The sequence below is a fragment of the Macrobrachium rosenbergii genome, chromosome 46, assembly GCF_040412425.1.
Source record: "Macrobrachium rosenbergii isolate ZJJX-2024 chromosome 46, ASM4041242v1, whole genome shotgun sequence".
Lineage (NCBI taxonomy): Eukaryota > Metazoa > Arthropoda > Malacostraca > Decapoda > Palaemonidae > Macrobrachium > Macrobrachium rosenbergii.
In genome coordinates, this window is record NC_089786.1 from 3,034,000 (window position 1) to 3,050,079 (window position 16,080).

General features: G+C 37.1%; 1 protein-coding gene across 1 annotated transcript; it reads left to right on the forward strand.

Moving 5' to 3' along the window:
- Positions 1–3,317: 3,317 nt before the first annotated feature.
- On the forward strand, positions 3,318–10,772 carry LOC136830171 (uncharacterized). Its single transcript, XM_067089426.1, has 4 exons — positions 3,318–3,740; positions 6,496–6,610; positions 8,494–8,647; positions 10,000–10,772. Exons 1-4 carry the CDS (start codon positions 3,726–3,728, stop codon positions 10,256–10,258), a joined length of 543 nt encoding a protein of 180 aa, XP_066945527.1. The 5' UTR covers positions 3,318–3,725; the 3' UTR covers positions 10,259–10,772.
- Positions 10,773–16,080: the final 5,308 nt, after the last annotated feature.

A 16,080-nucleotide genomic window follows, 5' to 3' on the forward strand; every position in this document is an offset into this window, starting at 1 on the left:
GCAGTAGTACAAAGCACGTGATATACTGAGGCTTTCTAAACAAGCCCCGAAAATTTATAAAATATTCTAGTCAGACAGATAAGCTGGTTCCGGTCACTTGACATTTTGTCGTTGAATAATGTTTGAGGCTTGACTTATGTATGTATGCATGTATGTATATATATTATATATATACACATACATATATATGTGTTTTTGTGTATGTACATATATATATATATATATATATATATATATATATATATATATATATATATATATATATATATATATATATGGAATTTTATCACACCGTGATTTATAAACAATCATGAAGCTACAAATGTCGTTTGATATCCAATTCACGCTACCTCAGGAATATCCCCGATGGGGAATTATCACCGAAGGAGAATTTATAAGTGATAAATGGATCGGTACTGCCGGGTCCTCTCTTGATGGCTCAGTGGGTAGACCGTCGACTGGAGTCGCTGGAAAGTAACTGTGTCGAGGATCGAGACCCGGCAGTACCGATCCATTTATCACTTTTAATTACCCTTCGATGATAATTTCCCATCGGGATATCCCCGAGGTGGCATGAATTTGATATCAAGCGACATTTGTAGCTTCATGATTTTATATAAATCACATGATAAAAATTTCATAGTATATATATATATACTGTATATATATGCATATATATATATATATATATATATATATATATATATATATATATATATATATATATATATATATATATATAAGTATACTTAGCAAACCAAAAGTGATCCTTCGAATAGCAATAACAACAACAAAAATAAAAAAAAAAAATACAAAATGCAATCGGAGACTACGTCATTCCACCCTCCCCACCCCGTTCACCTTTTTAAAATTATGTTTGTCACAAAACACAGAACATACAAGATATACTATCTAATAACCAAGACAAAGACGACGCGATATGTAAACCTTACAAAATTTCCTGACCTTCCAGAAGAAAAATGAAACCATACTATAAATACTTCTATATATATGAATAATCCTAAAGTAGGAATATGAACGTTTCCGGCACCGGAACATGATAATAGTACCTCGTGCATTCGACAGAGAAGTCTCAGCTCCGTTGGAGGAAAGGTAAAAGGTAGATATATTCTTCAACCTCTCTCTCTCTCTCTTTATATATATATATATATATATATATATATATATATATATATATATATATATATATATATATATATATATATATATATATATATATATATATATATATATATATATATATATATATATATATATATTAACTTTATCACATACACAATTGTTCTGTGCATCAGTAGAATTACTAAAAGGACCTCATTCAAACTGGGTGGTACCCAATGGAGTATTTATTCAGAAAAAAGTTACTTGATAACGTGGACTGTTCGTCCAAGAAAGCTTCGTCCTTTTCCTCTATTTTCCCAGTACGGCTTTACGGATAGTTTTGGCGAGATGGAATACAACCCTATGTCGTTTATCCCCGGGAGTTTTGGTGACTGCTTCCTAATTAGCTGTGAAAGGGTAACGATATTTTCTTTCTTTTTCGCTATCCGAATGGTAAGTATACCTTTCCCGCTTTATTTGAGAGCATTGTCCAAAAACCAGACTGGTTACGTTCAATCACAACACGTTTTTATGAATTAAATCTCTCCGTCTATAAAGTAGGGTCACTATGAAGGGCAGGAATAGGAACAGGAATATAGAACTTACGCTAAATGTCATGGAACCTATGACATTTAGCGCTGAAAGGAAAATTGAGAGTAAAGAAGGTCTGAAAGGTGCAACAGGAGGAAAACCTCTCAGTTGCCCTATGAAACAACTGTTAGAGAGGGTGGAGAGTCAGATGAAAGAGAATATGAACGGAGGTACAGTAAAAGGAATGAAAGAGGTTTCAGCTTGGGGCCCAAGCGACGCCGCAAAGAACCTCTAGTAATGCCTACAGTGCACCACGTGGGGTGCACTGACGACACTACCCCGCTATGGGGCATTACCGACCACGCCACAACTGCCCGCAGCGAAAGCCCTTTCACACAGACAACTCCGTCTCATGCCCATGAAGATGACATTGCAAATCACTTCCTCACGTGATTTATGTTGCAAGTTGCGTTGACATTCATATACCTCACGTGAAAAAATTACCTACACTGATTCAAACAAACACATACATATATTAACATATTAATACATTTTCTGGAAACAGTAACTGGTTCTGTAAACATGCGGATACACTGTTGCTTGAGCTGGGCACCTTTAGGATAGTGCCCGAGATAAGAGGAGTTTTCGGGTATTTTTCTCGGGGAGAAATCCCGTCTTTGGTTGACAGATAACCCAAAACTCTGGGTTTCTGAGAAACGACGTCGTTTCGCTACAATCTCGCAGCCGGACGGGACGACCAGCTTTTGAAGCTTGTCAACACAATTTTCGTCGTTTTTATTGATATTAATGAAGGAGCAATTATCATTTTTATTATTGATGGAGTCTTAATATAAAAAATAAAGAATTATCACCACTGATGAAAAGTCTAAAGCAAAACAACCAAAGATATTATTATTGAAGTGTCTAAAACGATAAAAAGAGAAAAATCCTATTTGCTGGACACTTTTCAGTATTCTACCCTTACGTAGTTGACGCAATTATCGTCTTTCATGTTAAACTTTAGCCCCTTTAAAAAAAATTTTTTTTAAGTAAAGTGACACAATGTGACAGAAAATTAATTAGGAAAAGGGTGGGTTTGACAGAAAGCACATTTTCCGAAGTTTTAGTCTTGTATGGTTGAAATTTACTTTATTTCGTGTAATCTCAAGTGAGGTAATGTACTGGGGAGATATGGAAAGGAGAGGGCCCTGGGGTAGAGAGTGAGGGGGGGAGCAGTTGAAGGACTTGGGAAATGATGGCTGTAAGTGTGGGACGCATAGAAGAAGAAGAAGAAGAAGAAGAAGAAGAAGAAGAAGAAGAAGAAGAAGAACTGGGTCAAGGTGGGAAGGCATTTGAGGCTGCCTTCTTACAATCTTTTTTGTTTTATTTTTTGGATAAACCAAGTTTTGTTCTTGCAAAGACGAGATTATGTTTACGAAGGCCATAAACTCCTAAAAATCATTGTTTCGTTAAAATCCACGTGATTCTGCTACGCTAAACTGAGCAACCTTCGCTCCATTTGCAAGACTACACCTTAAAAAACCACTTACAGTTTGACAAAGTTACATAATTTAACAAAACACCACAAAACACAAACAGGATATAATGTGTGACGTCAAACAGGGTTAATCTCAAGTTAACAGCATTTCCGGTGCGTAATTTACACTCATTTCGAATCGAGCAATCTCGAGACACACACGCTTATTAAGAGGTCCAAAACTTAAGCTTATTTTTCTCCGAGTGTGTGGTTTGGTTCGAAGACGGTTTTCTAAAACCGATACGAATCTCTTGAGTGGAGGCGTCGCCTGGACAACACAAAGACCAGTGTATGAAACATTTTATGGAGTATGTGCTAGCCGACATTGCCTAGTGCCTTTGTTATCCGAGTGACTCGGTGGCCACGTTCGGCGAGAATATTTTGGCGACTTCGTTTCTTCAAATTTTGTGTTTCTCGAACCAGATCTTCAGACTGAGAAACCGAGTGGATTACCTCTATTCCAAGACTACTGAGAAATTTAGCGGTTCTGTGTAAATTCCTACCTGACGGTTGATACACTCCAGTGCGGCAAGTAATGGCAGAAACTCTGGTGGGTATTAAGATATAATTTTAAAAAATTTATATTGTTTTAGTCACTGATGTCTTATATTGATCTTCACCATAATTTTCTTGTCTCTGGAGTACAATTACTTTCTAACCTTGGTAGCCTAAGTCAGCTATATTTCAATCTGAAACTGATCACAGTATACTCGTATGTATTTACAAGTTGTTATGGTAACCCATACATTCTCTAATTACAGATTTATAAGGTTAGTAAAATAATTGCAATGTAAATTCTCAAATGGCTTTGGAATCTCCCCCAACTTCGAGTTTCCCTAATTCCTATGATCCCCCACCTACAGGATTAGGTCTCATACCCTTTCCTTCCTCCCCATTCGGTCGTTTCCAAGAAATCTGGTCTTTTCTGGGCATTAGGCGGCCCAATCCATCGGGCTTTTCATTATAAAAAGCACGAAGTTGCAAGGCACATGATATGAATTATTTTTTTTTTTTTTTTTTTTTTTGGCCTACGCACGCCGTCAAGGCTACTGGAGCGAAACGGCGTTTCATTTGCCAGGAATAAAACTGTCTAGAGTGTCGGGTCACGCTGAGCATATTTTAGCTGCCATCCAATTCACTATGGAATTTTAATGTCCCACAACGAACATTCTGACCTTTTGACCCGTGAAGTCACGAATATGGGTCCACGGTTGGCCAGCCTAAAAAAATACACGCGCTCATCTGACTTTTAGTTCTGGCAGTTTCATTCATAAAGCTTTTTACGAAACAAGAAGCGAAACGTTTCGTTTGTAAAGAATTGAATAAAAAGGCTGAATGTCGAAGTGTGCTTATGACGTGATCACTACTGAATGACGAAAACACTACACAGTACATCCGCCTATTGTTAATTTTACTGACAGTATCCGGTTTTTTCCCCACTCAAGGAAAACAGAAGTGGAAAACCGCTGTAATGGAGTAACGCTGATTCATTCGCGCGATTTCCTCAGCCCTGGTGAGTGGGGTTCGTTACCCGTCTTCGGGGTTCGTTACTCCTGTGAATCAGAGATTTCTGACAAAGACAAATAATCAATCTAGAATCCTGAAAACTAAAGTATGTTGTATATTTAAGGATCTCAAACTTTGCTTGATTTCAATTGGCAATACGGCCGCCGTAAAATAAAAATAAAAATGAATGCACCTAGAGCATAAAGTGGAGGAAATAACTTACACGATTAGAGTAAAAAAAAAAAATTCTAATTGTTAAGGCAAAATAACAAGAAATCTGAACGTTTTCGCACGGCTGTAAAAGTTTCTCCAGAATCTGAATCAAATCTATAAAAGGATCATGTCAAGATTAGCGAACCCGGCATCTCCATGTTAAGAACAGCGAACCCAATGATCCTCAAATAAAGAATGGCCAACCCTTTCCGGTCCGAACTCCTATTCGACATGAGGGCTTGTGCTAAACACGGCGAAACAGTGATTCATCTACACTGTTTCGCCGTGTTTAGTACTGGCCCCTGGGGGATCAAATGTCTGGTACCGAAGTGTTCGTGCCTAGAACAGCGAACCCGATTATTCCTTTGTAAAGAATAACGAACCCAATAATCTTGTGAAGAATAGCGGAGCCTGCTGTGAGTGGGTTCGTTAATCTTGACATGATCCAACTAAAACACTCTGCATATGTTGGATAAGCACAAGCTGTTTATTAACAGAATTCTGAATACAGAATTAATTTATTATGCTTTCCACACACTGAACGAATCACCGATTTGATGGTATAAACAGGCGTTGCAACCATCGTGGTAACTGACAGAAAATCCATTATTTACTGTTAAAACTTGCGAAAAACATTTTCGTAAAAAATTCGCCCCTAGTAAGTTAAAAAATCAAAACATACTCTGTCCTAGTTATCAGCTTCAATTTCAATAGAAGAATTGAATTCATGTGAACTTTTCAAATAAGGTCAAAGTTATTCGGACATTCGGTTCAGTCTAATGTACACCACCCAGCCTAGATAAATAATGATGCAATGACCCAGAGGATCCCACATACTGGAGAAAGAGTCTGTGCACGGTACACAGTAAGTCAAGTCGCCCAATGCATCCTAAGAGCTGAGAAAGAGGTTTGATGCATTTCGTGCAGCCAGGAAAGAAAGGGGTCTGATAAGTGACCAGCAGAGAGACAACTGGCCTAATACGCGTCACAGTCCAGAAGTGGTCTGAAGATCGTCACACAGAAGGGCAAATTTATCTGATAGATGCCATACAACTGAGAAAGTGGCCTGGTGTGTGTCATACAGCCAGTACCCCAATGACAGCCAAGTAGCGAAGGAAATTGTCTGATAAGTGCCACATACATGTGTGGAATGAGATTGACGAAGGCCACACAAATGGGGGTCTGTCTAACAAGTGCCAGGCAGCTGGAGGAGCAGTCTGACGTGTGCCATGCAACCTTGAAAGCCATAAGGGCTTAAAATACCAATATCAAAATTTCTGCTCCTGTCATCGACATCAGCAGGCACATATGCCAATATTCAATACTCTGTAAGGACCCACATCATGCAACATATCTAGCACTTCAGTCAGATCAATATATCATTTTATTTAAAGTCTTATTCTCATACTTTAAGAACAAAATATTCTAACTTCTCACAGGCAGTTAATCAGATATTAAATTCCGATTCCCCAGAGGACAGACATCAACCAGAATTGTCTAAGAAATCCCGTTATCAACTTTTCTCAAGTTATGCATCGATGAATTATCAGAGTAGTTTCTCATCTCATTTATCCCTCCTTTTCCAGTGGTGCTTCATCGGATGCTTCTTCTTTGGCTCCTACTTGATCCTGTTCGCTGGATTAGGTCTTCTGATTGGCAGTGGGTCGTTACGTGGTGGCTTTGCTCTCGTCTTTCTCGGAGGTAAGTTTGAGTTCTTTCACTGTTTTATTGTCATGAAGCTGAAGATTCGAAGCATAAGGGACTTTCATCACGAACGAGGACGTTGAAACATATTGACCTCTCTTTGATTATTGCTCTAGACATTTCAGATCCCTCTGTTAAGGCTATAATTGTTTCCACGTAGCGGTTAGATTAGCCGATAGCTTTCAAACCCACCCCCCCAAAAAAGTGGCACCTAAATATTCGCGTGAAAACTACGGTCTGTTTGAGAATACAACTCAAATTCAAATATTTATCTAAGGATATTTCAACTCCCGCGTATTCGGTGATGTAATTACTTGCATGTGGGTACGTGTAAAATCTTTATGTGCGAGAAAATAAAACTGAATTTGACTAAAGATACAAACGCATGATTAGTGTCCGAGTTTCCCTCAGCAACGAAGTTTACAGTCCTTTACAGCGAGAGCCGAGTATTCTTTCAAAACAAATACCGATAATTTGCCTTGGGAAATATGTTCCTCAGAAAAGTATCTACATACACTCGTAGGAATAAACTTCTGCAGCGTTAGTAGGAGGCAGGAGGAGAAAGACAGATGGAACAAATTGGGTGCTGGAAAGAAAGGGCCTTAATATGAAGAAGTGCAAGAGTGCATGCAAGATGATAAAGGCGAATGGTATTGGGTGTGTGTGGAATAGAATACAGAATCTGGCTCAAATGCCAAGTGCTGGGACCTATTAGGCCATTCAGCGCTGAAAGGGAAATTGACAGTCAGTAAGGTTTGAAAGGTGTAACAGGAGGACAACCTCACGGCTGCACTATGAAGCAACTCTTATAGAGGAAGGAAAGTCAGATGATGGACAGAGAATATGAACGGAGGTACATTAAAAGGAATGAAAGAGGTTGCAGCTGGGGGCCGAAGGGACGCTGCAAAGACCCTTCAGTAATGCCTACAGTGCACCACCATGGCACCCACTCCCTACGACGTATGTGTATGGGGTTCGAAAAATGCTGAAGAGCCTCTAGTATAAATTCATGAAGTCAGCCTTCTGGTGTGGAAGTTTTCCGCTCAAGGGGCTCACCTATGATTCAGCAACTTCAGCATGACTGTAGCAGTGACAAATACCTTCCTTTCCCCCCTCTAGAGCCACTCCCTGTCAACGGAAATACATTACTGAATAAAAATTGACCTTGACTAAAGGAAGGTCGCCCAACCTACTCTAGGACAAAAACGGAGATGAAAGTTGGATAAAATGAATCTTAACACATACGAATAGAGTCAACGAATCATATCGATGTGAAGAACACTGACAAAAAAACAAAATTAAAGAGCGTGTGATTATTTAAAGACGCCTCCTTCATTAAGATCTTAAATCTGGTCCCCTTCTTGCTATGGCTAAATATTACGGTCTTTCTTGTCCCATTTTGCAGCCGTGGGTTCAATAGAGCAAATGGTTCTGTCCTGGTCCTAGTTTTAGAGAGAGAGAGAGAGAGAGAGAGAGAGAGAGAGAGAGAGAGAGAGAGAGAGAGAGAGAGAGAGAGAGCTTTAATCAAAAGAAGCGACAAGCAGAAGAGTTGCAGGCATATCAGTTTTTTAGCAAATGTTTCTGTCCTGATCCTAGTTAGAGAGAGAGAGAGAGAGAGAGAGTTTTATTAACAAGCCGTGACAAGCAGAAGAGTTGCAAGCATAACAGTATTTTAGCAAATGTCTCTATCCTGGTCCTAGAGAGAGAGAGAGAGAGAGAGAGAGAGAGAGAGAGAGAGAGAGAGAGAGAGAGAGAGAGTTTCAATAACAAGCCGTGACAAGCAGAGGAGTTGCAAGCATATCAATTTTTTTTATTTAAACCAGAAATGAAACTCAAGAAAAAAACAGCTGTTCTAAATTTCGATCTTTATTTTCTTCAAGGCATTTTAGCAACGACCTCGACATTTGTCACCTGCGCAGCGTACTGGTTCCGCCACAAAAGGACGGGGACAAACGCCGTCGAAGATGCAGAAGATCTGCCACCGTCCTACAGGAGTTCGTGGGAAAGGTCCTTCCTAGGTCGAACTTTCTCCCGGTAAGTGTTTTTTCGTCAGACAAAAAAACAATGATACAAACTAAAAGAAAAATAGGAAAATGTGCTGAAAGATGGATTTCATTCTCAGATGACGAAAATTATAATTTAAATTAAAAGAAAAAATCTGAAAATCTATACCAAGATGGATTCCGTTTTCAGATGACAAAAAATAATAATATAAACTATAAAAAAATATGAAAATATGTTAAAAGATGGGTTTCATTTTCAGATGACAAAAAATAATAATATAAATAAAAAAATCGAAAAATATAAATACAAAGATGGGTTTCATTCTCAGATGACAAAAAATGATAATATAAACTAGAAGAAAAATATGAAAATATATTAGAAGATGGGTTTCATTCTCAGATGACAAAACCCAATAACATGAAACTAAAAAAAAAAAGGAAAATCTATACAAAGATGGATTTCATTCTCAGATGACAAGAAATAATATAAACTAAAAGAAAAATGGGAAAATGTATTAAAAGATGCGTTTCATTTTCAGATGACAAAAAATAATAGTACAAACTAAAAGAAAAATACGAAAATGTATTAAAAGATGAACTTCATTCTCAGATGACCTACATTTGTTTTGTCATTATTAGATGAATCCCAAACAGGCCACTTCGATAGGAAATATTTCATATTTCTGCATCAGTTAGCAATTATTCAAATGACTAATTCCCAAAACCTGATCAAATATCAGTAAAACAAAATTTATTATTATTTTCATTATTATTATTATTATTATTATTATTATTATTATTACTGGAGAAACAAATCCCCAGTTATGTATGGGTAAGAATATATTTAAAAATAAATCTATACAGACAGCTTTCGAGAAGTTATTCGATTCCTCTTTTCAATCTGACACGTTGACTGATAAGGGGAATCGAACAGATTCCCGAAAGCTCTCTGTAGAAGCTTATTTTAAATATATATATATATATATATATATATATATATATATATATATATATATATATATATATATATATATATGACTGTGGACTTGTTTCTCCATGTCAAGATTCATGCTACTACGAGTATTTTGCTATTATTATTATTATTATTATTATTATTATTATTATTATTATTATTATTATTAGTAGTAGTAGTAGTAGTAGTAGTAGTAGTAGTAGGTCTTTCTCCTCTAGATCTAGAACGGGATATGCTGTATATCAGGTCCACAATAATATTCAATGGTGAATTCTTGTTGATTTTATAAAATCAACAAGAATTCACCGTTGATTATTATTGTGGACCTGATATACAGTAGTAGTAGTAGTAGTAGTAGTAGTAGTAAAGTAGTGTAGTAGTACGTGGTCCCCCGGCCCCCTCCATTACAGAAACCAAGGGAGCAGCAGGCACCAAATGATGCTGGAGGAGAGACCGGATGACAGAATGAGTTATCGCACCCAGCCTCCACACAACTACACGAATTTTGCAATGGTCACGAACGACGAGGGCTCTGAGGTTGCAGGACTGCCTTGCAACTACAACGACCAGTATGGGATGGTGCCATCTGCCGAGAGTCATTTGAATCCAAAGTTTATGGACGCCCCGCCCTCATACGACGAGGTTATGGCTGCCAAGGGGAATTCATAGCTGTTTTGGTAAACCCTTTCCACGGCTTGGTAACAAGAAAGTGAGGGCATCTTGGTACTGGAGAACGGGATGTCATTATATATTCAATTGCATTCCAAGTTTATGCATGTTATTTATTACTACGTCTGACTTTTTCTGGTGTCACACAACTTGGGCAAATCTACCGGAACATGTCGAAACTTCAGAGGAGTATCTTACCCATTTCATAGTGTTCCTCTTTCCCAGTTCGTTGTGGCGAGTTAAAAATACTTTCATGTTTATAATCAACATCTCATTTTACTTGTGAAACTAACTAAAAGATGGAATACTGAAGAAACCTCACTACAACATTTCCAGTTTAACGTCAAAACTGCAGTTGCAAGAAGACACCAACAGTACCTATTTTATAACAGACTCAGCTCCTGGGAACTGTATATGATCTGATAATTTTTATTATTATTATTATTATCTATTCTCTGATATTTATTGGACTTGTGAAAACTACGGTATAAAAAATAAACATATCACGAGTACAGCTGGCCTTTTAAGTACCTATCCGTTTATCCATCTAGATATTTATGTGCATACTGTGCATACTGCAACTACTGTATATGTGCAATGAATACTTCTCGGGTTAATTTTTTTTTTATAGCAATTCGCTGAAAACATAGAATCCAAATTTCAAGAACGAACACTATCCAATTCTCCTTCTAGGACCTATTTCTAACTATATATACGTTAAGAAATTTATTCCAGTTCATAAGTATACTTCATACCCGACAAATTCCGATATATTTTACTTGGACTGAAATATACCCATCATATCTCTAATTGTACTATGTCATTTACTTATGGTTTTAGTGATGAATATTCAAAATCTGGAATGTGACATTTTATACTGTAATACGGACGGATTTGCTAAAAAAAAAAAATAAAAATATAATAAGCCTTCAATATTTTAAAATATAATTTATAAAATGTCCAATTCTATTCAAAAGCATAACCTACATACAATAGGCCCACAGATACAGTTATGGATATTAAAAAATTGTATTTAAATGATTTACGCAAAACTAATGTTCAGAGAGTTATTTTGGATATAAAATCGCTCTTAGGAAATAAAACGTAACGATAGCTCCTAAGGCAAGTGGCTGAAAAAATGCTATAGTCTCCCAGTACATAGTTTTCTTTAGGACCTGTCATAGAAAAGGAGTTTCCATGGTATACTACTCAACTTTGTTATGCTAGACTTGAAGAAAATGCATCATCCACCAATGAACAAAAATGGGACCACAAAATTTTGGGAAGGAAGAGCAAGCCAGTTTCATTAGACATTTCTCGGGCCACTTCAATAATCTGCTCCATTGGCTGGTTATTGAAAAGCCTCGTCCAGTTTAAATAACACGAAAATAGAACGAATCTCCTCGTAATATCGAACAGGCGAAAGCAATGATGCTTGGATATCAATACAAGTGTGTGCTACCTTTCTATGAACGCCATGTTTTGTAGCCCAAAATAGGGAGCCTTGAGATTTCCTTAAAATATACTCATATTTTAAACATAGTTTAACTGTCATACCATGATTCATGTACTCATAGCAATGCACATGGCACTATATTCATAGTTTTCATATTCCAACTCAAGTGACCAGTACTGGATATCATTGTTCCTAAATATTTGAAAGCTTCTCTATCTTTAGTTATTTCATCCCTTTGTGCATACACTGTCCTCATTATTTCTGTTTTTCTAAGTTTATTTTGAATCCCACTTCCCTGCATATATCATGGATTTTATAAGCAAGCTTTGCACAATCTGTGGCGTTTTGGCGAATAAAACAGCATAATCTGCACATGTAACTCTGTTAAGTTCCCATCGTTGCTCAAATATAAACCTTCCCTTTCTCTCCGACCACTTATCTCTTTATAAAATTTATGAAAAGGGCGAAAAGTATAGGTGAAATAACACTCCCTTGCAGCAACCAACTAATTACTGCAAATTCAAGTGAATAAATAAATATTTTAATAAATAAAATACCATCCCTAATAACCAATTTTAGAGAATAGCCCACAAACTTCAAGACAAACGCTCTGTGTTAACTTGTCTTGGTGACTCCGCAACCAGTTTTCAGAGGAAGAGTGTGTTAGGAATCTGAGCAGCAGATACTGTGTAGGTAGTAATTAATGAAATACGAAACAGGCTGGTGAAGTGTGTATCCTTCTGATTTCACAAGCGTTAGATTGAATTGAATTGAATTGAATATAGAATTTAGGCCAAAGGCCAAGGCACTGGGACCAACGAGGTCATTCAGCGCTGAAATGGAAATTGACAGTAAAAGTTTAAAAGGTGTAACAGGAAGAAAACCTCGCAGTTGCACTATGAATCAATTGTTAGGAGAGGGTGGAAAGTAAGATGGAAGAAGAGATTATGAAAGGAGGTACAGTAAAAGGAACGAAAAGGATTGCAGCTAGGGGCCGAAGGCAAGCTGCAAAGAACCTTAAGTAATGCCTACAGTGCCCCGCACGAGGTGCACTGACGGCACTAACCCGATACGGGGTTCACAAGCGTTGGAAGGGTGCAGGAAACACTTAAAAAAAAGTGTTGGATGAATGTAGTGAAAGGTGTACTGCAAAAGGACTCTTCTATACAAGAACGCTCAAGTGCCTACTCCAGTGTGAGTAGGTGATTTGACGGGCTGTTGATGAGCCTTCTGGGGATGTGTAGGCAACTGGCAAATGTTGTGGAAACTTCATGCAAAGGGGGCTCATCCACGATTAAGCAGTTGAAATAGTTTTTCAGTTTTTCCCTTTACCTTCTCTTACTTCCTAATGAACACCCTTTTTGGAAGCTTGAATTTCAAGTCAATGGCCCCTGTGGTGGGCTTGTTCCATATAAATAGGGTTCATCTTCTGAACAATAATAATAATAATAATAATAATAATAATAATAATAATAATAATAATAATAATAATAATAATAATAATAATAATAATAATTAAACAGAAACTTTTAAATCCATTTCCAAAAATCTACTGAGTAACTTGACAACAATAACCCAGAAATATCCACAACGATGAAAATTTGATACAAGTTCATATCGGGCTCTTGAATATAAAAAAAAGGGCCACATTCTACCCGAGGAAGGAATCTGATATTCATATAATCATTAATCCTAATGGATCCCGGGTTGCTTCATCAAAATTAAAACTAGGATGACTGTGAAATGAAGGCCTTTAGAGGTGGGGTATGGTGGCCATACGAAGGTTTTTCTTACTCAATTGTCAAGGAATTATTGATACTATATACATGATTTACCTGAAAGTTCGGGGATATAGTTTGCATCTTACATAACCACGGCCTTCCTATAGGTTTTATAATGATAAAAAGTGGTCAGATATTAAAGAGAATTTTTATATTGGAGTAACAATAGATAGTTAATGGACTTAGGATATTTGATGCTGTTTCAATCAGCAAAACACAAAGATTCAAAAAGCTTGCCCAATAGTATACCTCACACATTTAGAGAGACAGGACTCAAAATGAACCTAAGAGTAATGAGGACAGAATATGCACAAAGGGATGAAATAATGTTAGCTGGAGGAAGAATTAATGAGGTCGAATCTTTCAAATGTTTAAGAACAATGATAGCCAGTAAAGGTTCTTTTAAGTTTGAATTTAGTAAAAGAACAAAAGAAGGCAGATCAAATTATGGGTAGGCTGAATAAGATCTGGAACTCAAATAAAGAGAGAGAGAGAGAGAGAGAGAGAGAGAGAGAGAGAGAGAGAGAGAGAGAGAGAGAGTTTCCCCTCTCAATCTCTCTCTCTCCCCCGCCCCCACAACCGAAGCTGCAACCAAAAGAAGTCTAACAACCAAAATGAGAGAGAGAGAGAGAGAGAGAGAGAGAGAGAGAGAGAGAGAGAGAGAGAGAGAGAGAGAGAGAATACAGTACTGATTATGGTGGATTGTAAAACTGTACTGGCCTATGTATCCTACCGGAATAATTTACATACGATGACAACGGAATTTAGCCTATTGTTTTACCCTTAAAAGTATAGGCCTAAAGTGTTTAGCCTAGTCGGAAACAGGTTGACCGAATGTCAGTGTTACTTAAATAGGCCTCATAATATTACTGTCAGAAACAGGATGACTTAACGTAGTTACATAGGCCTAATAATATTTAGGTTAAGCCCATTGCTCCCATGCCCATTTAACCAAACAATACAATTCAAGTTATTTATATAATAATAATAATAATAATAATAATAATAATAATAATAATAATAATAATAATATAACTCAAGTTTAACATTGGTCATGGGCCCACTTAAATTGTCATCCTACCAATCTGTCCAGTAGGCCTACTGGCATATTGATAGTAGGTCTAGGCCTACGTACATTCATCTAAAGTAAATCAGCCTATACACTGTTGCTTTGTACATTTAGCATAAATATTTCAGGCTTAAAAGTTAATTGCCATAATTATTTACCATAAACATTAAGGCCTAAATGTTTAAAACATTGCTGTCTATAGACATAGGCCTAGGTCTATGAAGCTAAGCAAGTTGATATGAACCACTGCTTATAATATACCTCGTCAAGCGACACAATAAATGAATATGGCACCATATCTCTCCCATACATCACTTTTACAACCTTTAAACATGTTTTAATTCTTTACTTACCGAGGGAGCTCGAGAGGCGCCATTAATGGGAACGGAAAAAAAAAAACTGATAATTATCACTCGACAAAGACATCTTGAACACTGACTCAAGATGAAGATTTGAAGGATCATATATATAAAAGACCCCTGGCGGGGGAAGCATGAACTATCGAGTTGCCGGGACGTTGATTGATATCATAATTTTTTATTGCTTCCCAGGACGCGATGCGTCGTAAATTATACTTAATATTAATAAGGTCTGGATATTACGTCTCTGAGTATTCGGTTTATCCATAATAATAGACAGAAACGACGTTATAGTACATTGAGGATGAACTTACATGTTGCCGATTTGTGTGGATATGACGCCATGCCAATCGTGTTCCTTTTGTGGCATTGTTAAGCGCTATTAGCTCTTAATTGAGCGTCTTTTTTTTTTTTTATTTAATACGCTTCATATCTCTACTCGATCATTTGTTTTAACCTACTTCCAGCGTCTGTTCGTTCGTGCGTCTGTAACGGTAATCGTGAACTATTCATAAGTTCGTGACAGACTTGGCAGATAGCATGGTTATGGAAACATGGCGCGAGTTCCATAAGTTGCCATTGTTCAGATATCTGGAAGTTATAGATAAAAGCGCCAGCATCGGTTTAAATGTTTAAAAATAACCACATACTACTCTGGAATAAATCATGACTTTTATAATAAAGAAAAATACAAAACATACAGATTAAAGTACAATTAAAGTACAGATTGAAGTACTTTGCAATTTTGTACGAAAGCCAATTTTACAAGAACTAGAGGGTGTTGGCAGCGTTCCTTCGGCCACTAACTGTGTCCCACTCTTTTAGTCTTTTACTTTACCTTTCCATTCCAGCTTCCTTTCTTCAATCTCGCTGTCCAACCTCTCTAGTTTTTACTTCTTTGTGCTACAGTGTTTCTTTTTAATCCCTGTTTTCCATCTTTCTTCTCTAGATAGATATCTTGCCGTCTAAACGACCCCAACTTCCTCTTTCCACCATCTTGAGCGCTGAATGGCCGAAAGTGTCTTGGCTTTCCGGCTTAAATCTCATAAATAAAAACCAGTATGATCACTATCAAGGAAAGGGTACAGTGAAACGAGAGAAAAAAAAAAGACAGCCACGCATCACTATACGTGAGGAGGTACAATGAAACGACGGGA